We start from the raw sequence: 24,223 nt of genomic DNA, 5'->3' as shown, positions 1-24,223 counted from the left end.
CTAACTCGGTGCTAGTGTATTGGGTTGGCATGGCGTGTCACATGTGCAAAAATGACAAATCTGATGTTAAAACGTGTCCCATCTTGTAAATTTGTAAGTGTCATTTTAAAGATGATGTTAGGATGAGTGCCATTTGTAATAATGGTAAAAATATAAATCTCCCTTGAGGTGAGGGGGGGGGGAAGAGAGAAGAGGAGTGGTGCGTTTGCGGGGAGCAGACCTGGGCATTTTGTCGGCTAGGCCGGGTTTGGATCGGGCCAAAAAAGTCATGTCCGTGAATATCTCACTACGAAAGTCAGGCCTAATTTTTTGGGTTTATCATGGGTGAAAGGTCCTAATATGGCTAGAGGGGGGTGAATAGCCTATTTAAAAATTCTACAAAAACGCTAGAGCAAGAGGTTAGTAAATAACAAAGCGAAGCCTTTTGCTCTAGCTCTAAAGGGGTGTTTGCAAGCCACCTATCCAACAATTTTAGTTGATATGATCACTAGGCACACAAGAGCTAAGTCTCTACTTACACTAGAGAGCTACCTAAAGTTTCTATACAAGTATGTAAGCTACTCTAGTTTGCAAGAAAGTAAGAGAGATAGTTTGAACTTTATACCACCGCGTGGAGGGGATGAACCAATCAATAATATGAAGTCCAATCACCGGGAGAAATCCAATGAACAATCACAATGGAGACACACAATTTTCTCCCGAGGTTCACGTGCTTGCCGGCACGCTACGTCCCCGTTATGTCGACCAACACTTGGTGGTTCGGTGGCTAAGAGGTGTAGCACAAACCTCGTCCTCACTAGGACACCACAAGAACCCACCCACAAGTGAGGTAACTCAATGACACGAGCAATCCACTAGAGTTACCTTTCGGCTCTCCGCCGGGGAAGGTACAAGACCCCTCACAATCACCGGGAGATGGCCACGAACAATCACCAACTCGTGCCAAAGCTCCTCCGCCGCTCCAAGCCGTCTAGGTGGCGGCAACCACCAAGAGTAATAAGAAAACCGCAGCCAAATCGATCCCCAAGTGCCACTAGATGCAATCACTCAAGCAAATGCACTTGGAATCACTCCCAATCTCACAAAGATATTTAATCTATGAAGGAGATGAGTGGGAGAGGTTTGCTTAGGCTCACAAGGAAGTCAAGTATGTTAGAATGCCAAGAGAGTGAGCCCCAAGCCGGCCAAACACGTATTTATAGCCCCTCAAACAAATAGAGCCGTTGGCTCTTTCACTGGGCAAAACGCGGGGTCACCGGACGCTCTTAAAGGGGCACCGGACGCTCAACACCAGCGTCCGGTGCTTCAACGTCAGTCGCGTGTCAGAGTCTAACGGTAACCTGCAGAGCACCGGACGCTGAGCAAGTTGGCACCGGACGCGTCCGGTGCACACCGGACTCATGCGCAGAGAGTTCCGCAAACTCGCAGGTTCACCGGACGCAAGCCACCGGACGCACCCTCAGCGTCCGGTGCTCACCGGACCCATGCGCAGAGAGGGTCGCAAAACGCCCGCACACCGGACGCTAACCACCGGACGCTCAAGCCAGCGTCCGGTGCCTATCGTCCGGTGCCTTACCCTAGCTGGGCCAGGCACTATCTGCACCGGACGCTCAGACGCAGCGTCCGGTGCTCCAGAAGCCAGCGTCCGGTGAGTGTTTTCTCAGCAAGAAACACTCCCGCGACTTCTCCAAATTTCCCACCGGCGCAATAGAAAATATGCACTTCATTTTCTCGAAAAGCGCCGAATCCCGCCGAGCTTGAGGAACCCATCCTCTCTCTACCCTTCAAACTCCAACTCCCTCTCAAAGTGTGCCAACACCACAAAGTGTGTACCAACAAGTGCACGTGTGTTAGCATTTTCACAATCATTTTCTTTGAGGGAGTTAAGTTAGCTCACTAGGTTCTAAATGCATGCACATGAACAATGACACCTAGTGGCACTTGATAACCGTTTAGCCAAAGAATTCTCCTCTTTATAGTACGGCTATCTATCCTAAATGTGATCACACCCTCTATGGTATCTTGATCACCAAAACCAAAACCCTAAGCAATACCTTTGCCTTGAACTCCATAGGGTTTTGTTTTTCTCTTTCTTCTTTTCCAAGTTGAGCACTTGATCATCTTGTGGTTATCACCATCAACACCATGATCATCACTTGCTCCATCACTTGGCATGTACCAACCTCATTAAGTCTACACACACTTAGCATAGAGGTTAGTACTAGGGTTTCATCAATTATCCAAAACCAAACTAGGGCTTTCAATGGGCCTAGGTGGGCCATCCGTGTATTTTATAGTGTAAAATATCTAAAACAGTATTTCGGCCTAGTAAATTTTTTTGGACAACAAGATTTGTGCCTATGCCCTGTCTACTATGGTTTGTGGGTGGGCCAAAACCCTTCAGGCTTGGGTCAGGCTGGGCTCAATTTGCTTAGATCTAGCAGAGAGAGTTGACTTTTTACCAATATATAGCGGACGACACCTCCTAACATAGCACTCTTACTAGTTGCCACTATGTTTTTGGCAATAGAGGCAGAAACTTGATACAAAATTGTCACTTTTGTTCACGTGGTACATTGGCACCTCACCCTTGCGTGGATCCTAGTCAGCAACCCCTGTGAAATGACCTCCCTGGCCCTCAACATCTTTCTACATATACTCCCCTGTCGTGTGGCCCACTCGCCTCTCATGTCCCCTTCTTTTTCTGCTCCGCACAACCTAGGGCTTGCCCGCCTGGCGCCCTCGCCCACAAGCCCCTGCCCCCCTCCTTGTAGCGTTGTTTCGCAGGACTACTATTGTGATGGAGAAAAGGTATGTGGCTACATCTGACCCTTTTTTGTGGTCTGCATTACAATATATTGTTGGATGAGGACTAAGGTTAGGGTTCTTCAATTTGATTCGGGTTTTGTTCTTCTTTGCTTTGTAGGCAGCTTATGTGTAGTTGGTGAAGCAATATAGATTCGAGTGGTTGGCGTATTTGGTAAGTTGAATCTCCAACTACTACGAAAATGGTAGTTTTCTTGGTTTAGGAAACGTGTCGTGTAGGGTATTGTTTAACTCCTTGATTTTGTTATCTTGATTCATTCTATGGCATTGTTTGCTTCCACCCAAAAACCCAAAAATTTTCAAGATTCTCTGTCACATCGAATCTTTAGACGCATGCATGGAGTATTGAATATAGACGAAAATAAAAACTAATTGCACAGTTTGGTTGGAATTGACGAGACGAATCTTTTGAACCTAGTCAGTCCATGATTAGACAATAATTACCACAAACAAACGAAAATGTTACAATGTCGTGAAATTTTTCGCTTCAGGAACTAAACAAGGCCTATCATGATTGATCCCGGCAACACATTTAGATTAGTTGTTAAGTGTACTAAGTATGTCACGGATATGAGTATGGTCTAGTAGAAATAGACGAGCAGGAGCATTGCATGAAGTGTGGTTGGATGGGAACTGGCAGTATAATATGCAGAAATTTCATGATCAAATGGTCACAAAGATTATCCGGGGGCCATCACAAACACTGTAAGTCTAGGTGGTTGACACTAAGAGTTGTTCTGAATGGAAAGTCAGAGCATGTCCAAGAGTTTCCAAAACACTCTCCCCATCCTTTGATTTTTGGCAAGATTGAAAAACACATCTCCAACAACTCCCAATCCCTATCTACCAATCTTTTGGTACCTGGAAAAAAAAAACACTCATGGTTCTCAATTTATTTGAAATGTCAAGGGAGACAATGAGCCTTATTCAGTTATTCAGCGACAGCTGCAAATGTTCCCAGGGATTCCACGACATAAAGAAGAAACCACAAGTCCGCCCACGCAGTGCAAGCACAGGTGATCACTACAAACGAGATTACAAAACTTGCAATGCCTAATACGTATGCATGTTTATGGTCTCGTTTGGACCCAGCAGCTCAGATTCCTGGAGAGTTGATCCGGGGGAGGTCGGCATCATGGCTCCCATTGTCTCCTGGATAAGCTCCATTGATGGTTGGCTCCCTGCCGCGCAGTGCGTAGCGATTTGGTTCATCTCTGTGGCATTTAGAGCTCCATTGATGGTTGGCTCTTCAGCTTGGAGTTGCAATGCCAATGGCTCTGGCATGGGCATGAAGCTGTTGTCAGCCAAAGCATCGTCTGCTGGGGTGGTAGTGAAATAGTTGACGATCTCCTCGTGGATAGGCACTGGAACATCAGAGCTGCTGGGAAGCTCTGGAATGGGTATGGAGGTCAGTGAGCTCATCTCTATAACGCGCTTTAGGGAGTCCTCTCCCATTTTCACCTGCAACCAGATTTTATACCATGTGAGCGACGCGTTTGTGCTGACTTCGTTAATTTCAAGATATGCCGACATAATCTTTTAGAGGTGCTCATATGGGTAGTGTTTGCGTATTTATGTTGATAGGGGTGAATATGCATGCATATTAAGCGTCTGCGTCTGTGCTTGTCAAAAAAAAACTACAGACATATTTTTTTTATTTTCTTCCATCTAATAAAATTTGCAGGAAAATCTTGTCGTCCCTTAAAAGAAAACTATGCATGGAGAGCATTATTTGCAAGAGGGCACTTCAGGATTCAATGATTTTTGATGTGTTAAAGCATAAAAAAAAACACGGTTACTACAGCATATCATACCTTAGCTCTTAGGGTCTCCATGTCTGCTTTCAGTACCCTGTTGTCAACATTAGCTTCATTGTACTTTCGGTTCATAGCAGCAAGGCGCCTCAGCAAACAAGAATTCTCAGCTTTTAATTTTTCTACCTGTAATTAAACACCATTTTACACTCATTAATTACTCACAAACTCTTGATTCCTTTTTCATTAGGCAAATGAAAACTGTATTATAATAACAATATAATTTGCGATACCACACCTGGTCCTCCAGGTCCTTTAAGTGAGCGGCTTTTCTATATCTTGAGCGCCTGGCTGATTCTCTATTAGATTCCTTTCTAAAGTTAAGTAACAACAAATAAGTTCAGAAGTCTCACATGGGAGATATCTTTTGTTGATATTGAAAGGATGATGCAAGGTAAAACCATGTCTTGCAAATTAATGTTACCTTTTTCTCACTCTTTCTTCAGTAGGCATCTTAAATCCCAGAATCTCTACTTCACCATCCATATCCTCATCTGATGGTGAAGGATCCCTTGAGGAAGAGCTAGTAGCAAACCTCACACGAAGATCTGCATTTTGTGCATGATTATTGGTTGGATCTGCACTATTGAGCTTGTTCTGCACCAGATTCTTGCTACCTGCTAAATGAGTTAAAGAGGAATGAAAAAAGTACGCCTTGTACATAATAATTAATTAGCTTTGCGTTTTAACATTATTATTATTCCGTCATATATTCCTGTACAATGTAACAGGGCACATAGTAGATAGTACCTCCTCCATTTTCATTGTTTGAGCCTTCAGAGTTCACACCACTAGTAGAGGCCTGTGGATGGGTATTCCAAAATTTGAAGTTAAAACATTAGAAAAAAGAAACATTCAACAAAAATTGCTGAGTGGGAACGTCCAAAAAGCACGGTAGATTATGGAACCATTAAGTTTGTAAAGAGCCCATTTGTAAATATTGCCTATAATGGATTGTTATTAGTTGTTTGTATACCCACACATGCCATAGCTCAATCCAATATCACAAATCTCGTGGCACTAGCTCCATATAAAACAAGAACAGTGACCTGTGATGTGGCATATTATTGTTTGTCGGTTTGCATAGACAAACATGGCATAAGCTCATCATAGGTCCTGTGTACTCCCTCCAGCCCAAAAGAAACACAATTCTAGTTTTGAACCTGGACATAGAGGGTGTAAGTCAGTTTTAGATTCTTAAAAAACAGTTTTGCCTTTACTTTCTAAAATATAGATTCTAAACAAAAACTTTTGGGGGTGTTTGGATGTCCCAGTTTTAAAAAATCTGACTTCATTTATTGCCCTGTGAGTACGAGAAACTAGCAAAAGTTGGATATCAATAGCTTCCTACTTTTACGAATTTGACACAAATTGACAGCAAAAACTAGCCTGTTTAGATCCCACCCAGTTTTACATGTCCAGGTTCAAAGCTAGAATTCTGTTTTTTTTTCGGGTGGGGTGGAGGGAGTAGATCAGTTTTAGATTCTTAAAAAACATTTTTTGTCTTTAGTTTCTAAAATATAGATTCTGAGCAAAAACTGGTGGGGTGTTTGGATGTCCCAGTTTTAAAAAATCTGACTTCATTTATTACTCTATGGGTACCGAGAAACTGACAAAGTTGTGTATCAATAGCTTCTTGATTTTAAGAATCTGGCACAAATTGACAACAAAAATTAGCCTGTTTGGATCCCACCCAGCTTTTACCTGACCAGGTTCAAAGCTAGAATTACATTTTTTTAGGACAGATGGAGTAGATTAGTTTTAGATTCTTAAAAAACAGTTTTTGTCTTTAGTTTCTAAAATAGATTCTAAAAAAACTAGTTGGGGTGTTTGGATGTCCTAGTTTTAAAAAATCCGACTTCATTTATTGCTCCATGGGTATGAAAAACTGGCAAAAGCTAGGTATTAATGGCTTCCTGGTTTTAAGAATCTGGCACAAACTGACTCCAAATAGTAGTCTCTTTGGATCTATCTAGTTCCTACCTGTCCAGGTTCAAAGCTAGAATTGTTGCTCAAAAAAAAAGTTCAAAGCTGAATTGCGTTTTTTGCAGGAGGAGGGAGTAGTTCAGTTTTAGATTCTTTAAAAACTGTTTTTGTCTTTAGTTTCTAAAATATAGATTCTGAGCAAAAACTGATGAGAGTGTTTGAATATCCTAGTTTAAAAAAATCTTACTTCGTTTATTGCTCTATGGGTACGAGACTGAAAAAAGCTAGATATCAATAGCTTCCTGGTTTTAAAATTTTGGCACAAAACAGCAAAAACTAGCATGTTTCAATGTCACCCCGTTTCTAAAAAGCCATATTCTTAAAAACTACTAGAGAGATCCAAATAGAGCATAGATCTCAACAAATTGTAACATCATATCTCTATATCATGGATTACCTATCCACAGCACTTTTAAGGTGTTTGGATGCACTAGATGTGTTATATAAGCTTAGTATTATTTCTGAAAAAGCACTAACCAATCGATTTCAAGTATTTTACGCCCAGCTAAACCTACAACCCATAGAGTACAGTTCAAGAAACATTAGAGAAAGGCAGGGAAGAGCAGTACCCTCCACATTTTGAAGGCCATGAGGTCCTCATCCAGCTTTCTCTTCAGTATGGCATTGTACTCCATGGGGTCACCTACGGCGCTCACCTCTGCAGGCGCCATCGTTCCGTGGTCCACCTCCACCAGTGGATCAACATTTAGGGCTGGGCAACTAGAGTTTGCCACAGTTGTTGTGTTAGTTAGAAGCTCCTCTTCCAATAATCTCTCAAAGGTCCACTCTGTGGTGTTCTGAATCTGATCCAGCATGTCACCACCCTCCCCATCACCACCATGAGTAACAACACCATCTATGACGACACTGTCTGTGCCAGTCACCAGAGGCTGCTGCTCACCCTCTCCATCACCAACATGAGTAACAACACCATCTACGATGACACTGTCGGTGCCGGTCACCACCAGAGGCTGCTGCTCTGGTGGTGTTGGTGGCAGTGGCAGGTCCCAAAAGGGTCCGAGGATCTCCTCCATTGAGAAGACATGATCCATGTCCAACAAGTAACTATCAGTGATTTCAAGGAATGGAAAACAAGCGCTAGATCAGGTTGGCTTTGGAGAGGATGGAGAAGCAGTTCAAGGGAAGGACCCCATAGATATGGGTTGGCATATTTCTATGCACCCATGATTGAGTTATGTTGCTTGGGTGAGTTGGGGCTTGAAGGGTGTTCTTCCCCCCTATTTATCTAGTGTTGGGCTGTGTCTGCAGAAATTTCTGGAGAGGCAAAAGTAGTAGTGCATTGCCCTTGCACTCATTGTGAACCAAGTAGCCTGCTGTGTTCAATGTGACCATGGCAAATAGGACAAGTAAATTTGTTTGGAAGGGAACGGAAAAGGCTAACTGAAAACAAAGTTAGCTGTGCTACAAAGTTGTTATGGGTTTTATCGTGACGCTATGTATATATTTTGTTTCATTTTAACTCTTCAATAACACGTCTGTTACTAATAAGCCAAGCGTGCACAGTGGATCAAACTGCTGGCCATGCATGTCCGTGTGTTCTAACTTTATATCCTTGGATTGGATAACATGTTATACTGACTTTGCACTAGATACCATGCCTTACCAAACATGTATTGCACTTTCTGTTCTACCTAGATCATAACTTTGAGGTTCATGTGGAGGAACTCCAAGAAACACACACAAAAAGAGTACGCAATCTTCACTTTTATTGTGATAATGAAAATGCGTGCAAGTAATCTGTCCAGCAAATGGACGGAAAGCTAACCCCAGAAATCTCATACATGCTATACATGATGATATGGGATATGGCATAGTATGGATTTAAGATTTTGTTTTTTCATGTGACTTGCTACATTTTAGAGTAATGTAGACTAATTATATCCAACACACGACGCTTATCCATTACAACATTTCTTATCACTGATTAGCCAACAAGCTGCACTTGTCCGCTACAGCTAGCTTTGTTTTTTTCTCGAATTTTGTATCATTGTATTAAGAAGAAGAATTTAAATATACAGACAACGTGTCTCTATCGAGCGCTGAAGAAAGTCGACCTAAAATAGTCGTAGCTACACTATCCTAACAAAAAGACCTCTAGTGTCAATATTATATAAATGGAAAACAACCAAAACGACGTATAGTTGCAACCTAGGAAGGGCCCTGCGTCTCCACGGTTTCCTAGACGAGCTCTTTTCACCGTCTAGGAAGAGCGCGTCCAGTGCTTCGACGTTGGATGCAATCAGGTTGCCGTCGAAGATCTTGTCAAAGGCTTCTAGCTCCGACATGGATGGCGTTGATGGACCTTAGGTATATCACATACCCTACATGATCAGAACCTCACCTCGTATGAAAGCAAATACTTGGCAGATGCTCTAAACCGCCAACCGTCTGCTCCGCAACGGCAACACCGGCTTAGCAGGAGGCTACTTGAGAGGCTAACGAATAAGCGGAGAGTCGACCTTCTTCAGCACGCGCCTAGTGAAGCTCTTAAGGCGGCGTGTGGCAGAGCTGTCGTTGACATCGATCGTGCGGTCCTCCCGAAGCGGTATACTGAACATGTTTGCAACCACCGCAAGCTCGATTGGATCCAAGCGAGGCGGACCACCCACCTCGTCCTACATAGGCATGTCAACTCTTGAGGTGGTCTGTGCGGCCTGAGACGGTGTGACCTGAGACCGACCGTGCTCAAGTGGCAGTGGAATTTAGTCTGCTGCCAATTGAGTAGGGTGGGAGGCCATCATAGAAGTGGCACAGGTGCCGTGCACGTACCGGTGGCTGCACCTCCTCCAGCATCAGGTCCTCCAAGACTTTGCGTGTGGCATGCATGGCATCCGGGTATGGTGAGAGGAACGATGGATTGAGCTCGGAGAGGCCCCATATATGGCGTGTCTTGCTGGTTGGCTCACCGTGACCTTCCTGGGCAGCAATGTTGGTGGTGGCAGTGGAGGTCAATGTCGTAGCGGTGCCATCCTCCTCGACCATTGTCGACATCTCTAGCGTCTCCGACATCGACGCCTTCCACCGCCGTACCTAGCCGCACTTGGCGCAGCTCCAACTAAGCCCAACATGTCGCCTTGAATGCTAAGGGGTTAAGGTGACCCTAGGCAGAGCGTCGAGGTAGGGCATCCAAGTTAGTAAGAACGACGGTCCTTGCCAAACCTATCGCCCACATCTTGCAGTCATGGGCACTATGGCGGAAGCCCTTGCAATGCAGGTAGCACTGTGGCAGCCTGCATGTTGCCACCCTGTTCGATGATGAGAGGCAGTTGAGGCATTTCCCTTTCAACTTTGGCAGGAAACAGGGCACTGGATGCAGTGGCGAGGTCTCGTCGCGGCCTCCTAATGGTCCACATGAAAGGACATTTTCGCCATCCGACAGCGTTTGGAGAAGAGAAGGGTTGTCAAGCTGCAAGTAGGTTGCAGTCCTAGCCTTAGATGGCCACCCAACGCTGCACACGACTGTAGGAACCCCGGCCAGTTCTCCTTTCGCCGTCCTTGCCCAGACAAGAAGCTTGTATATGAGCCGCGGACGTGGTCGGCGGACATGTAACTTTCTTATCATGAAATGTGCACAGGAAAACATATACTTAATTACTCACTTTGCACTATGGTACCTACCTTACCGACATGTATATATATTTGGGGATGCTTCTTTTTGAGCATATTTGCGTCGTGCGACACACACATCTTCTCGGATGTCGGATGCTCTCTAGGTTTGGGGTTTGGGTTGTCCAATGCGTGGATGAGGAAGAACGGTGGAACTCACCTGCTGCCACTACCGCCACCAGATAAGAAGGTCGTGTGGTATTGCGACGATGCGACTCCGTGTCATCTCTCCCTTTCTTCTTCTCCAACTCCGATGGCCTAGAAGGGGTTCGAGAAAGGTAGGCCGACCAGGTGGTGGGAACGGCACGAGGACAATGTTAGGGTTATGGCGGCATAGGAGGCGGCCAGGCCAGGTCAGGACGAGGGCGCCCATGGCCATGGCTGTAGCGGAGGAGGGGAAGAAGGATGCCACTGCGGGCACGACATTGGGTGGGCGGTGGCCGGGAGGGTCGCACGCTCGCCCAACAACGGGTCATGCATCGTAGGAGAAAGAAGGGGATGCGCACGGGAAAAAGAGAAGACATGGGGACGAAGTCGTATGCACCCACGCACGTAGGCCATATAGTAAAGCCCATATATCTTTCCACTAATTTATACTCCTAATAAAGTATGGTATTTATAGTGACATTATTATAGACTAAATTTATGCATACACTTTCACACACATAATAATATGAACTCATAGAAAACCAGTCACATTTTTATGTTTCAAAGTACATAATAAAATGGAACATTTTGTTGTGGGACACTCCACTTATGTAAAGTTGTGGGACATTGAAATATTTTTTCTTGGTTGTAGAACACTAATTTCTTTGTTGTAGGATACCGTCGACCAGTATAAGCAAAGAGAAAAAAGTACAGTGCCCTGCAACCAATTCTATGAACGACCAGTGCCCTGTAGCAAAAATTTCCCTACTAAAAATACTCTCTCCGTTCCAAATTATAAGTCAGTTTGAATTTTTGATATATTTATTCTGCTATATATCTAGATATATGTATGTCTAGGTACATAGCAAATTCTATGTGTAAAAAAATCAAAGCAACTTATAATTTGGAGTGAAGTGAGCATGAGCATCTTCAACAGTTTCCTAAATGAACTTGTTATTCCTTGTTTATTTGGCAAAACTAGAAAATAGGCACTCCAACAGTTTGGCAAATGGGTTGCCATCTTTTAACAACTTGCCATCAAGCAGCACCGCGCGCGCATATTTACACGCAACCGAGTGACTTGCCATCGGGCGCACATGTAGGTGTTCAGTACATGCAGTGGCTGCTTTTTCTCCCGCGCATGTTGGCTGTGGGTCTTCTTTTTAAGTTTACCAAATCTAATTGGCAAACTGTTAGAGATAGAAAAAAATCCCGCTTGCCATATGTTTTAGCAATTTGTCAAATCACAAGATTTGATAAGTAAGTTTTACCAAACTATTGAACTAGCTTCATGCTAGGCAGTATGGCTTATCTATGCTTGCCATTTTATGACCGGGTTATTACCTGCTAGTTTTGTTTATTATATCTTGAAACGTACAAGAAATGGAAAATACTGACACAAGTTAGGTGCTATGATGACGATGCAAAGCTTTCCAAATCCAAAAAGAAAAATGTTAACAAGATTTGTATGTATCTGCTACTAAGATACAAATAGTTATGCTGGCATTGTAAGTTCCTGCCTTTTCGATGCCGACGAATATATGTTCGTCCATATATTAAATAATATAAATTCATGTAAAAGAGAAAAAAATAAAAACAACTTTTTCTAACTTTATACTAGGCACCACATTGTACTTAACGCATAACTAGTCTCGAATTTATTACATAATTGTGTTGTACTAATCTCTTTTCCTAAAGTATAATGTAATATAAGGCTAGCTGTCCTTCTGAAAGAGGTACCCGATACTTCTACATTTTACTCATTGCAGGCGTTCAATACAAAGCACTCGATCTCATGTTGACTCGTTCAAACGTTGGGTTAAACAAAGAATAGCCAGCCATTCAGAAACACGATGATGCCTCATCCAGACACAACGGGGGCACATCTGTTCAAATGACGTAATCCAATGAGAAATTCAGTCAGTCACCGTGACCTTAAGTATGCTTACTAAGGGTGATTATGCTCCTCCGTGCAAAACATATGAACATTGTGGGGCCTTGATTTATTCATTTGAGCATTCAAATAAGGACACATAATTATTTTCACTACACAACAGCAACCCTGCAAGCCAAAATTGGAAAAGAAAAATCTTAATTTCTTTGCTAATTAAAATGGCTGGTTCATGGCAATGCAGCCTTCAGGTTCTTGGCTAACTCTTCTAGCTTCTTCAATCCTTCTTCTGGAGAAGCAGCTTCCCCCAATAGCCTCACCATTGCGCTACCAACGATCACACCATCTGCGCCCCATCCTGCAATCTGAATAGCAAATAAACGAAGCAACAAGGTTGTCAAAAGGATCTGCATTGAGTAAGAAACAACCCTAGATGCAAGAAAGATGGCAATTATGGTTTACCTGCTGGACATGCTCTGGAGTCGACACACCAAAGCCAACCGCCACAGGTTTTTCTGTCACCTATAAAAGCAACATATTTTGTATTAGCACTTTGTCCTCCGGACAGTACATAGGCAGTAACACTACTTCACTTAATAGCATTAAATAAGGATGATGCAATGCAAACCTTCTTGATATCCTGAAGAAGAGATTGCACCTTGCCACTCACGTTCGCACGTGTACCAGTAACTCCAACAGTGCTTACCTGAATAACACATATGTTAGCAACTGACTCATCATCCATCCAGTTGACTATCAAAAACTCGATCCCAAGGGACACGACTTCATCCAACTCCCCAGGTTATTGCATTAAGAAGAGGATCATCAAATGTATTAAAATATATGCAATAGTAGTAAAGTTGCTTCATTGCTACACCGTTATATTTTTCACAGTCCAAGAATGTCAGCACAACTATCACCAAGATATCTTCTCAGTGGCTGAGAGTAAAGTTCCAGGGAAGTATGCCAGAGCAGAAACATGTGTTCTCTAGGTTTAAGCTGCTAACTTGAAATGGCATAGGTTGTTCAAAATGTTTGTAGACTCAATGTGTAATAGGTCTATTGTGCACTGCAATTGATCTTCTCGAATCTTATGTATAGTAGTTGAGTTGGACTGTTCTAAAATGCCAATTATGTATTAGGAACAGAGGTATGCTGTAACAAAACAGACTTTTTAGAAGTAGCTACAGAGGCTAAAACTTACAAGATAAATAAATCCTTCTGAAGCCTGTGCAATTTTCTCCATTCTTTCATTTGGTGTAGTCGGTGTTGTCAGTAGCACCTGCATATATTCATGCAAAATGAACCCTATTAAATAGCTAGTGTAAAAAAATGTTACCTCAAACCGCATAGAAGAAAGAGTAATTGTTATTCTTATTCGCCCATAATCAGCATGGAGGAGAGAGTAACCGATATATGGCATTATTATGGACATGGTCATGAGTTCTGAGCTCAGGATAGATCCTGTACTTTTGAACTTCTCTACATTATGCTTATTATACACAGATATACATTCAGGTATGCCCTCCCTTACTGTTTTCAGTTAAAAAAAACTAAAAATCAATAGTTAAATATTGTAGCTTAAAAGAAAAATAGAGGGGAAAATATAATCACACAGCTTAGGAACTATTCAAATATACATGTAGTCTCCATATTCTTACTTCTGAATGTGCACAATTAAATAAGCACAAAACAGGATAGAGAGATTAATAGGTGTCTTCAAGTTAGACTTATATCTAGTGAAATTAGAGGAGCTAGATGCACTTATATTTGGTGAAGTTAGAGAGATGCTAGATGGACTTATATTTGGTGAAGTTAGAGAGTGGCTAGATGGACTTACATTGGGATCAGAGGCAGTATAATTTTGTATCAGCATTTAAATAACAAGCATCTAATGTGGGCCTCTCTTTAAACAAATAGAGAGCTCGGTGGGGCGCAAAAAAATGGCCAGACAAAACAGACACTAAAATCTATAGGATTCGGGTGTACATCATAGTATAAGAGGGGGCCTACCAGCTCTAGGTTGTTTTTGGCAGCCTCACTCCTTAGAACATCTGTCTCCTCCAAAGGAACATCTGGTACCACAAGACCTGAATGATAGCAATACATTGATTATCACATTCATGAATTCTTACAAGCTAATCCAACTCTTGTACAGGTTTTCTATTGGGAAGATTTGTCAATATTATTATCTGAACAGTGCTATGTGTTAGCCAGATTAAGATACAATGGAGGAACTAACACTTTAGTTATTTAATGTAATAAGCATTTGCCAATTATGGTATTTTAATGGGATTGAACATTACGAGAATGATGTGATTAAATATATATTACCATGTACACCAGCTTCTTTAACAATACTCATGAACTTCGGGATGCCACGCTTCAGAATCGGGTTGTAATATGTGAAAAGTGCTACAGGGCAGGACAGCTCAGGTATGACCCCCTTTACCATGGAGATGACATCCTCAAATGTGGTGCCCTTTGCTAGCGCGCGTGTCGCAGAGGCCTGAAATGGTGCAAACCAAAACACAGGAATAAGCAGAGGCATACATAACCAACATAGCATACGAACAAACTAGTAGAGGCATACCGACCAACCTGAATAACAGGGCCGTCAGCCAATGGATCAGAGTAAGGCACACCCAATTCAATGACATCCGAACCACACGCATCAAGGATCTTGAGTGCTTTTGCTGTGGTGGACAAGTCAGGGTCACCAGCAGTGATGAAGGGGACGAAGGCAGTCTGAAGATTTTCAAACAGTACTAATAGTAGTGAGCTCAAAGTAAACAATATAAAAGGGGGGAAATAATGTAGTGCAAAATTTCAATGCTGATCTAGAACTATAAATGTCCCATAATCTCAGTAGTTTGAGAACTACTGTACTACAAAATAACCAGTGCTGGATGGATTCATCAATTGCCATGTTTCTTTCCTCTATCAACTGCCATGTTTCTTTCCTCCGCACTATATGGTAGTACCAACTACTAAGAACAATACATATGTTTTGTGACATTAGGAAATGAAATCTATCGGCAGCATTGAGAATTACGCGCCAGAATGTAACACTAACATGACCGAGGCAGAAATGGACAGCCCTGGTTCTCCCGATCTTCAACACGACACAATCCGGTAACCAGTTACCAGTCAGTCAGCGCATAGAATCCGTGACGCCTCCTATCCTAATGCCAACCCACAGAACCTTACCTCAGCGCAAAACCGTGTCTACTCTGTAGGATCAGAGTATATACGGACCACGATAAACGCGGATACGCGCATCACACGGCGCACTGATTTGTTTGTTTGTTTGTTTTTTTCTCCTCCCTCTCTCTCTCTCTCTCTCTCTCTCTCTCTCTCTCTCAAAAGGAAAAGTGAAGGATTTTGTCGAGGGAGTGTACCTTCCCCTGCTCCCTGAGCTCGGCGAAGGTGCCGGAGATGCTGCGCTTGTCCTCCGCAACAGCGGCGGCGGCAGCCGCCGCGGCCCTGACGGCGACCGCGGGCGCGGCGCCCCGGAACGAGACCCTCCCCGTGGCGGAGGCGGCGCCCCGCCTCGGCCCCGCGGCGGAGAACGACGCCGACCCCGTGGCGGCGGCCTTGAGCGCGAACGCCATGGCTGGCGGATGTGGTGGCGCTGACTGGGTGGAGCGAGCGCAGGGTGTTCGACGCCGTGTCCGTGGATAAAGGGCTGCCCGTGCCCGTGCCCGTGCCCGTATTAGTAAGGGCCCCGGGGGAGTTGGTGGGCCGAGATGGATGAATCGCACGGGCGCCTGTGGGCCACCTGCGCAAGTGGACAGGTGCACACACACACACTGTGCTCTATGGCCATGGTTCCCTTGCTAATTTTAGTTAGTTAAACGTTAGTCACTTTAGTAGCTAAAGTTATAAATACATTGACTAAAATAATTTAGTTTTATTAGTCACTCAAGAGTAGCTAAAATAATTTTAGCTAGCTAAAATTTAGTAAAGGGAACCAAATAAGCTCTAATATTTTTTCTTTCGAACAAGGGCGCACCAGGCTTTCCAACCTTGTTAATTTTTAGTTGTCAAAAAAAAATATTGATTCCTTTTTTTTTCTAACCATGTAAATTCTTTGTTCCACGAGAATGTGTTTAGTGAGGGTTAAATTCAGATTTAGATGCATGCGAAGAATATATCATCATCACATCCTTATACCCAAGTTGTTTTGTGTTCACCGGATGTACAGGATAAAACAATTTCCCTTTTTGGTTTGAATGACTAGATAGTTACATGAACTGTTTCTCTTATATAGGAATATTAGAATTTAATACTTAACGTTGTATACATCCCCTCGGTTCAAAAAAAAGAATGTAATTTTTAGTATCCCCTCAATTTTTAATATATATACACCATATAGTAATAGTATACAACTGTGACAGTTTTGTGATAATTTACTTGTATTTATATAACAGTTATTTTTAAGAAAATCCTATAGCGAAGCGTGGGGTATACTCCTAGTTAATAATAAGCACAAGTAAATTATCACGCCACAATTTGTATACTCTGGAGTCTGGAGTATATGTACTACTCATCAACACACTAGTATGCGTGCGTGTGCGTCATCTTCCACCGTTAAACAATGCAAGTTGCCGAGGTGTGTACCCTGGCTTGTCATACGCGCGCGGGCTCGCTCATGTCATGACGTGACGTTGGATTTGAATGATCTGAGGGAGTCTACCGAAAATTTTTTATTTTAGTTATTCGTTTGTATTTAATAATTATTGTCTAATTGTGGATTAAATTGACTTAAAAATTCATCTCATAAATTAAAAACAAATTATACAATTAGTTAATTAATTATTTTTTATCTATATTTAATATTCTATACATATGTCTTAAGATTTAGTGTAACAGAAAATCTTTAAAAAAAATCAAAAATTTTCAACCCCTTAAAAGAAGAACCCACTGTCCAGTACCCCCAAGATGCCTCGTGAACACAAGAGAAATGAGGCCTTGTTTAGTCCATGGTATTAGGGATTTTTGTTTATATTTTATAATTATTGTTCAACTCTTAATTAACTAGGCTCGAAAGATTCATCTCGCAAATTACAAATAATCTATACAATTAATTATTGTTTATCTATATTTTATATTTAATTAATACTTCGTGGATGTTTCTAAAGTTTCGATGTGATAAAAAATCTTTAAAAAAAATAAATTTTGAATGTAACTAAGCAAGGTGTGACTGTGGGCCCGTGCCAGATCACTATCGGTATTCGGTAGGCAGGGTGGATGGATTTGAGGTTCTCTGCTCGCATGGACAGACGCCGGTCCTTGGCCTCCGCTTACGACGAGGTAGTACGAGGAGATCGGTGATATATAGAGGAAGCAACACGGCAGCGGCGACGTACGAGCTACGCCGTGCCCCCAATGCGCTCTGTCGATGATGCATATCCTCGTGTCGTGGCATGTTTCAACAGCGACCGAGCGCGCGTTGCTAGTGCAACTTTTTCTTTAGGCTCCTGTACTGTGCTGTGCTGTGACTGTGATTGAGAGAAATGGAAGCGCTTTTTTAGGCAAGGAATGAAGTTTTTTTTTTTTTGGTCTTCTCGGTCGGCAGAGAGGACGACTGGTGCGATGCAATGCGACGCTCGGTCGCCCATGGTTGTCGTTACGGCTTTACGGCCAGGGACTACTATTCCAATAAAAGTTTAGAAATATTTTTGGTTTTAGATACTACAACATTTTCATTTTTATTTAACAAATATTGTTTAATTATAAACTAACTATGCTTAAAAGATTCAATTTGTGATTTGCAGACAAACTGTATAATTAATTGTTATTTATATTTAATACTCTATGCATATTCCGCATGATTTGGTTTGGTGAACTTGTGTCCCATTGATGTGATGGATCATTGATGTCCCTATAGTTGGCCATGCAGCCCAACATTTTGGCCCGGCCTGACAAATACTGGGCACGGCACGGCACAGCCCGAGGCACCAGGCCGTGCCTGGGCCGCCACCATGACCCGTGGCACGGCTCAGGCACGGCCCGACGGCCCGATGCTTAATGGCCCATAAAAAATATAGTTTTTTTAATTCTGAAAAAGGAAAATATAGGTCAGTTGGTCCATCCATCCATTCTGATTAGTCTGTTAAGAAATATAGTCTGCTAATTCTAAAAAAAAAATATCGGCCTGCTACTGGCCTAGCACGACCTTTGTCCGGTGGCCCGTCGTGCCTTCGGGCCGGCCCGACGGCCCACGGGCCGTGCCTTGGGCCATACTTCCGGCACGAGGCACGGTAATGGCACGGCCTGACCGGCACGACGGCACGGCCCGATGGCCATCTATAGATGTCCCATTGATATATGTTGTCACGGGCGCTCCAGTGCTCTAGCCCAGACAGCCGTTACGGCAGCCGAACGCGGGCCACCTTTTTCGTGAGGCCCAACTCCGTATTCTGTTCCTACCTCAGGATCATATGGCCCACGGCCCATATCCCCTCGCCTCTTCCCCTCCCCCCGCGGCCTCTACTAAAGAAGGAAAACGCCCAGCCAGCTTCACCACTTCCCCTTCCCCAGCAGAGCAGAGCAGACCAACCGCTTGTCGCGAGCCGCCCGAAGCTTCGGGCCCTGACGCGTGGGCCCCGACCGCGCCCGCCCCCGCCCCCGCGTCGCCGGGCATGGCGGGGCAGCCGCCGCCGCCCGGGGGCTCCGAGGACGACTTCCTCGAGCACTTCTTCGCCTTCCCCTCCGCGGCCTCCGCCGCCGCCGGGGGACACGCGGGCGCCGGTGCCGGCGGGGACCACCCCTTCCCCCTCGCCCTCAGCCTCGACGCCGCCGCCGAGCCCAAGCCGGTGAGCTCCCAAGCCCCAAGCCCCCACGGGAGTGCTTGCTTCTGCTGTGCTACTAGTCGTCCAAGTGGACTGCTTCACGCCTGCTGAGTGCCTGACTGAGTGTGTGTGTGTGTGTGGGTGCCTTTCGCAGGACCGTGACCCCGTGCAGCTCGCCGGCCTCTTCCCGCCGGTGTTCGCTGGCGCCGGCGGCGTGCAGCAACCGCACCTCCGCGGCCCACCGCCTCCGCAGGTACCCCAGCCGCATGACCAATTTTGTGTCCCCGCCGAATGCTATGCTCCCCTCCTTTTTCTTCTCTCTTGGAATTTTCGAGACTGCTGCTGCTGATTCTTCCCGGTTCCACGCAGATGTTCCAGGCGCAGCCGAAGCCGGGCGAGGGAGGCATGGCGCCGCAGCCGCCAGCCCCACGGCCCAAGGTGCGCGCGCGGCGGGGGCAGGCCACCGATCCCCACAGTATCGCGGAGAGGGTAAATACCCGATGAGCCCCACCCTTGCATGTACAGTAATCGCAATTTAGACCGCAGTTTCGTCGTCTCGGGTGCAGACGCTTGCTTGCGCAATCTGTGGTTGCTGTAGTAGCCAGTAGTGGCCCACGAGGTTTCAGGTCAAGACGTTTTCTGTTATCAGTAACTTGCTTGCTCCCGTGCTTCTCTATCTCTCGGGTGTAAGCTAGATTAGCGGGTGAAGCGGTGCAAGTAACTGGATGTGTTTAAGGGAAACGTTGCTTTCGTATCTTGCTGTATCTTTGCTGTCGGGTGGACGATGTGGTGGAGGCATATGGCGTGCTGTTTAAGCATCATGAGCTACTTGCAGCATACCCATGATGTTGCATTGTATTGGAAGTCACCCTCCTTTTGGATAGTTCATACATCAAACTGGAAACTTGTTTTCTACTGAGTGTGCTATGATTAGAGAAGTATCTAATGATTGTGTTTCAAGGTGTAAGCCACTTGTTAATTAGGTAATGCATTACAGTAGCCTTTTAAAATGGAAAGACTGGCATGTTGCTTGTCTTTTACTTGTGTTAACTTCCACATCCTTTCTTTTAGCTGAACTTCTATTTTACACTGAAGCTTTTGTGAATTTTATAGGACTTCTTATCAGTTTTTTTTCTTTTAAACCTCCATATGTTCTGGTGCAGCTAAGGAGAGAGAGAATTGCAGAAAGGATGAGGGCATTGCAGGAATTGGTCCCCAACACAAACAAGGTAATAATTCATGCCATATTTCCGGATGTCATACTTGCGTGTTTGACATGCCTACCATGGAATTTTCAGAAAGTGGTCCAGGTTTATGATGACCTGACAGTAGGGTTTATCATAGTGCGTCTAGCTCTTTTTGTCTTATGAACATGATTATCTGCAGAGATGACAATTGTTGTCTCCTCATAAGTACATAACCGTGTCCACCAACAGTATTTTGCAGGCCGCTTGAAATAATATGAATACCACATGTTGCTCAGTTCAATAATTATGCGATTATTACTGCGAACGATAAATGATACCGTATCAACTGGATATTGAGCTTCCATCTGTTAATCCTAAAAAGATGAATAGCAAGATTGATGTATTGCTTATAAATGTGCAGACAGATAGGGCAGCTATGCTAGATGAGATCCTTGATTACGTGAAGTTTCTTAGGCTTCAAGTAAAGGTATGCTTTTTAAAATGCAGTGTTGTCTTAACACCATAAGCAGCAGTGAGCACCCAATGTCTTCTTTATCTATTTAATATGGATCGCTATACTTAAATTTCAGGTTTTGAGTATGAGCAGACTTGGTGGTGCTGGTGCAGTTGCACAGCTGGTTGCTGATATTCCACTCTCAGTTAAGGTAACACTAACAAGAATATATGGTTTTAGACTAGCAGGCTAGCAGCTCATTATGAAATTATTTTGATTGATTGAAATTGTGGTTCATTTCCACAAATTTTTCAACCCCTTTAGCTTACATAGAACATAACAGTGGTATAATCATTCATATCATGAGTTCCTCTTGGCTTTTCTTGTTCAGCAATAACCACATCTATTACTGTTTGTTACAAAGGAATGTTCTTTGTTTCCTAGTGGGTTGACTAGTCATGCTTATATTTTCCACGTTTATCAAGGACTTGCCAACTATGTGGCCAGGCCTGCTTTCACTGTGGTCTGACCTTTCTGCTGCAATTAAACAGATATATTGTCATTTTTGTTACCCTCAGAGCATGGATGCACTGATAGTGGTGAATGATAGTATGGCAGTGCTTTCTTGATTAACAATAACCATGTCCAGATTCATGGTATTTTTCTTTTGTGTCTTCATTCATGCTCTTACACTCTAAACAAATTCTTGCTTGAACAACTAGGGTGAGGCAAGCGACAGTGGGAGCACACAGCACATATGGGAAAAGTGGTCAACTGATGGCACAGAAAAGCAGGTAGCGAAGCTGATGGAAGAAGACATCGGGGCAGCGATGCAGTTCCTTCAATCCAAAGCGCTATGCATGATGCCGATCTCGCTTGCAATGGCAATCTACGACACCCAACATTCCCAGGATGGCCACTCACTGATGAAGCCTGAGCCCAACACATCCTCGTAGTATAGTAACATCAACCCTAGCGTGCATTTCAACCCCCTAATACTATTAGGCACCGATATATCCAAAAAAAAAAAGTGTATGATATACGGAGCGTTCCAATGTGCTAACCGTGAGATAGGAAAGGACCTTAAATTGGTATATGATGTAGCCTCCCCTTTCCCTATTTTATTTCAAATCAAAGCAGCCTTGGTTGCAAGGATATATGGTAAGCTCAATATATTCTGCTCATGCTCATGCTCATGCATACATCTTTCAATGCGCCTATGAGTGCAAGTGATGGGTAGAGGTACCAGAGAGTCTGGCCTGCTCTCATGCTGTTTACTTCCTTTTGGGTCTGTAGTGCACTAGCCATACACTTATGGTGGTAGGGCCGGTGGTCGCCCTTTTGGTAGTGGATGTTTGGACTAATGAAAAGAGGCCTGCTGAATGCTGATGTATGTGTTGTACAAGTCTGAGCAAATGGTTGACGAAATTTGAAAGAATGTTCAGATGGAATGGAAGGTGATGGATGCCTATGGCTGAGTGGTGGGGGGGTGATAGCTTGCATTGTCTAAATTTTTTTTGAAGTGTGGGAGGAGCGGAGGTCTCGGTCAATGGAGGCCGAGCGTGCGATGATCGGCTCGCCGCTAGTGGGAGCGTGCTCCTCCTGGGCGAACTTTTCCTGCCTACAAGTCGCCGTCTTGATAAGAACTGCCTGCTAAAGTTTTGGCCCCCTTTCTGTGTACTACTACTGGTTCATTCACGGAGCCACGGAGCTATGTATATTCTTCCTCTACTAGGCTGACTTAACATGTGATCAGGATTCATGCATGCTGCCATGCCACCTTTTATGTTGGAGGAGTGTGTGTGTGTGTGGATAACAGCTGTTTTCATCACACTGTTCATCGCCCTGGACGGCAGGGTTTAGTTTTCCTTTCCACCCTGCTGTCACTGCTAATCTGATTTATGGTCACCAGTCAGCAGTCATGGTCTCATGGATGCTTGACACTTGTGTCAGGTTCACCCTCACCTGTTGTTGACTACTTGTTGACAGCAAAGGTTTTAATTCGGACTTGGAGTAGCTTATCTTGCCTACTACATGGAATCCACTACTGAAAGGATCATTGGCAAGTGATACAAAGGGACAATTTTTTTTCCCTCGAAATCAAGATAAAGTCAAGTCAGTTTTATTAATATGGTGAGTCCCTTTTGTGTGTGTGTGTGAATGAATACATTACCACTTGCTTTACAGAAAGTGTCAATTGTTTGGCACAATTATTTGCACTAGTTGGATTGCATTGTTACAAAGTACTGCGTGTTGTGAGAGAATGTTTCCCATCCCACGGAATGGAAATATACTGGTGTCTTCTCTGCGCTTTGCAGGAATATTATCTGCATCCGCCGTCACGAACTTGTTTTGGATTCTGCTGGAGAAAGTAGCAGTGTGTTCCCGGTTCCAGCTAGCTAGTGCGGTTGGTGGTTGATCCAAAATGTTCCATTCATCATTGTTCTTGCAATCTTGCTGCTGCTATCGTTTTGGCATCTTTGCCCATCTGTTTTACTTCGCGATTTCTCTTGGGCTTTTTGGCGTGCATGATAACAATGTGATGTGAAGGCACGGACAAAAGTCGCGCATCAGCCGTGTGTCGTAAATAGCCACATCTGCGAGATGCTGTTTGTAGAGAGGATGAGAGAAGTCATCTCTTTTCAACAAGGCCGCCTCTCAGAATTGTGAGATCATTTTTTTAGAAAAAATATTTTTTTATTCTGGTCTTTGTAAGAGGTTTACACCTAACCGATCTTTATTACAGTTTCAACCATCAGCTGTTTTCATAAAGCTTAAAAAAGCGAAACCAAGCTAGCGAACACATATCTAAGCACTACAAATAGATGAGATAAGTAAAAGAATCTTATATGCACAGACACACAATTATATATATATATATATATATATATATATATATATAAACCTGACTGAAGATGTTTGACATCCCAAGCGCATCCAGCCGATAAATTTCGGAGTAGCATCTAAAGCTAAAGTAAAAAAATGATTACTGTACCATATCATATGTTTACCTTTTATTTTATGATTTTTTCTATAATTTACTATAATTTTCAAAGATTCAACTAAAATAAATATAAAAGAAAAAAAAAACACCTAGAGAAACAGCCAGGGAGATCATATGTCCAGTTTGAAAATATGAGAGAGAAGTCATGTCTGGTTTTTAGTTCAGGGAGGAAAAAGCTAATCTTTGCTATAGTTGAGAGAGTCAAAGTAGACTTTTTTTCATTATGTAGTTTGCGTTCTTAATTATTTGATTGATCGGATGTTATGAAACTCATGGTCACCGGTCACGGCTTCCCAACACAGTGACTCTACCGAAGAAGACGATGCCTAGAGGGTAGAGGCTGCCTCTTTTTTATTTATTTATTTTTAGGGGAGGGGGTGAGGCCCAGCCTAGAGGCTGCTGAATTGCTGATTCAAGATAAGGCCCGGCCCGCCCGACTGCACAGGCCACCTCCAATCTCCATGCTTGGTGTATTGGGCCAAGCCCAGGA

At 43.7% G+C, this 24,223-nt stretch overlaps 3 protein-coding genes across 4 annotated transcripts; 1 reads left to right on the top strand and 2 right to left on the bottom strand.

Moving 5' to 3' along the window:
* On the bottom strand, positions 3,696-8,154 carry LOC8060745 (regulatory protein opaque-2). Of its 2 annotated transcripts, none has more exons than XM_021454259.1 (6): positions 7,196-8,154; positions 5,391-5,442; positions 5,065-5,260; positions 4,879-4,954; positions 4,641-4,766; positions 3,696-4,287 (listed from the first exon to the last, which is right to left on the bottom strand). In XM_021454259.1, the coding sequence occupies exons 1-6, from the start codon at positions 7,676-7,678 to the stop codon at positions 3,880-3,882; spliced, it is 1,341 nt and encodes a 446-aa protein (XP_021309934.1). In that variant the 5' UTR covers positions 7,679-8,154; the 3' UTR covers positions 3,696-3,879. The 2 variants fall into 2 exon arrangements, with proteins under 2 accessions (XP_021309934.1, XP_002459432.1); XM_002459387.2 differs by having other exon boundaries at positions 5,065-5,257; positions 7,196-8,152.
* Positions 12,343-15,970, bottom strand: LOC8056620 (tryptophan synthase alpha chain). Its single transcript, XM_002459386.2, has 8 exons — positions 15,693-15,970; positions 14,893-15,039; positions 14,626-14,800; positions 14,305-14,381; positions 13,496-13,573; positions 12,920-12,997; positions 12,754-12,813; positions 12,343-12,656 (listed from the first exon to the last, which is right to left on the bottom strand). Exons 1-8 carry the CDS (start codon positions 15,903-15,905, stop codon positions 12,522-12,524), a joined length of 963 nt encoding a protein of 320 aa, XP_002459431.1. The 5' UTR covers positions 15,906-15,970; the 3' UTR covers positions 12,343-12,521.
* On the top strand, positions 18,819-21,925 carry LOC8056619 (transcription factor UNE12). Its single transcript, XM_002461504.2, has 7 exons — positions 18,819-19,112; positions 19,243-19,341; positions 19,458-19,577; positions 20,252-20,317; positions 20,697-20,762; positions 20,866-20,940; positions 21,452-21,925. The coding sequence occupies exons 1-7, from the start codon at positions 18,939-18,941 to the stop codon at positions 21,683-21,685; spliced, it is 834 nt and encodes a 277-aa protein (XP_002461549.1). The 5' UTR covers positions 18,819-18,938; the 3' UTR covers positions 21,686-21,925.

This window comes from Sorghum bicolor, chromosome 2 (assembly GCF_000003195.3).
Source record: "Sorghum bicolor cultivar BTx623 chromosome 2, Sorghum_bicolor_NCBIv3, whole genome shotgun sequence".
In the NCBI taxonomy this organism is placed as follows: Eukaryota; Viridiplantae; Streptophyta; class Magnoliopsida; order Poales; family Poaceae; genus Sorghum; species Sorghum bicolor.
The sequence above is the reverse complement of the archived record's forward strand: the minus strand, read 5'-3'. Positions and strand labels throughout refer to the sequence as shown.

Bases quoted from the DNA above. Each gene is read 5' to 3' on its own strand.
- LOC8056619 (XM_002461504.2), top strand. From the start codon at position 18,939: ATGGCGGGGCAGCCGCCGCCGCCCGGGGGCTCCGAGGACGACTTCCTC. The intron at 20,318-20,696 runs GTAATAATTCAT...ATAAATGTGCAG, and splicing joins TGGTCCCCAACACAAACAAG to ACAGATAGGGCAGCTATGCT. The intron at 20,763-20,865 runs GTATGCTTTTTA...CTTAAATTTCAG, and splicing joins TTCTTAGGCTTCAAGTAAAG to GTTTTGAGTATGAGCAGACT.
- LOC8056620 (XM_002459386.2), bottom strand. From the start codon at position 15,905: ATGGCGTTCGCGCTCAAGGCCGCCGCCACGGGGTCGGCGTCGTTCTCC. The intron at 12,998-13,495 runs GTAAGTTTTAGC...TGTGTTATTCAG, and splicing joins CAGAAGGATTTATTTATCTT to GTAAGCACTGTTGGAGTTAC. The intron at 12,814-12,919 runs GTTTGCATTGCA...TTGCTTTTATAG, and splicing joins TTCTTCAGGATATCAAGAAG to GTGACAGAAAAACCTGTGGC.
- LOC8060745 (XM_021454259.1), bottom strand. From the start codon at position 7,678: ATGGATCATGTCTTCTCAATGGAGGAGATCCTCGGACCCTTTTGGGAC. The intron at 5,443-7,195 runs GTACTGCTCTTC...ACCCATCCACAG, and splicing joins TGGCCTTCAAAATGTGGAGG to GCCTCTACTAGTGGTGTGAA. The intron at 4,288-4,640 runs GTATGATATGCT...ATCTGGTTGCAG, and splicing joins TGGAGACCCTAAGAGCTAAG to GTGAAAATGGGAGAGGACTC.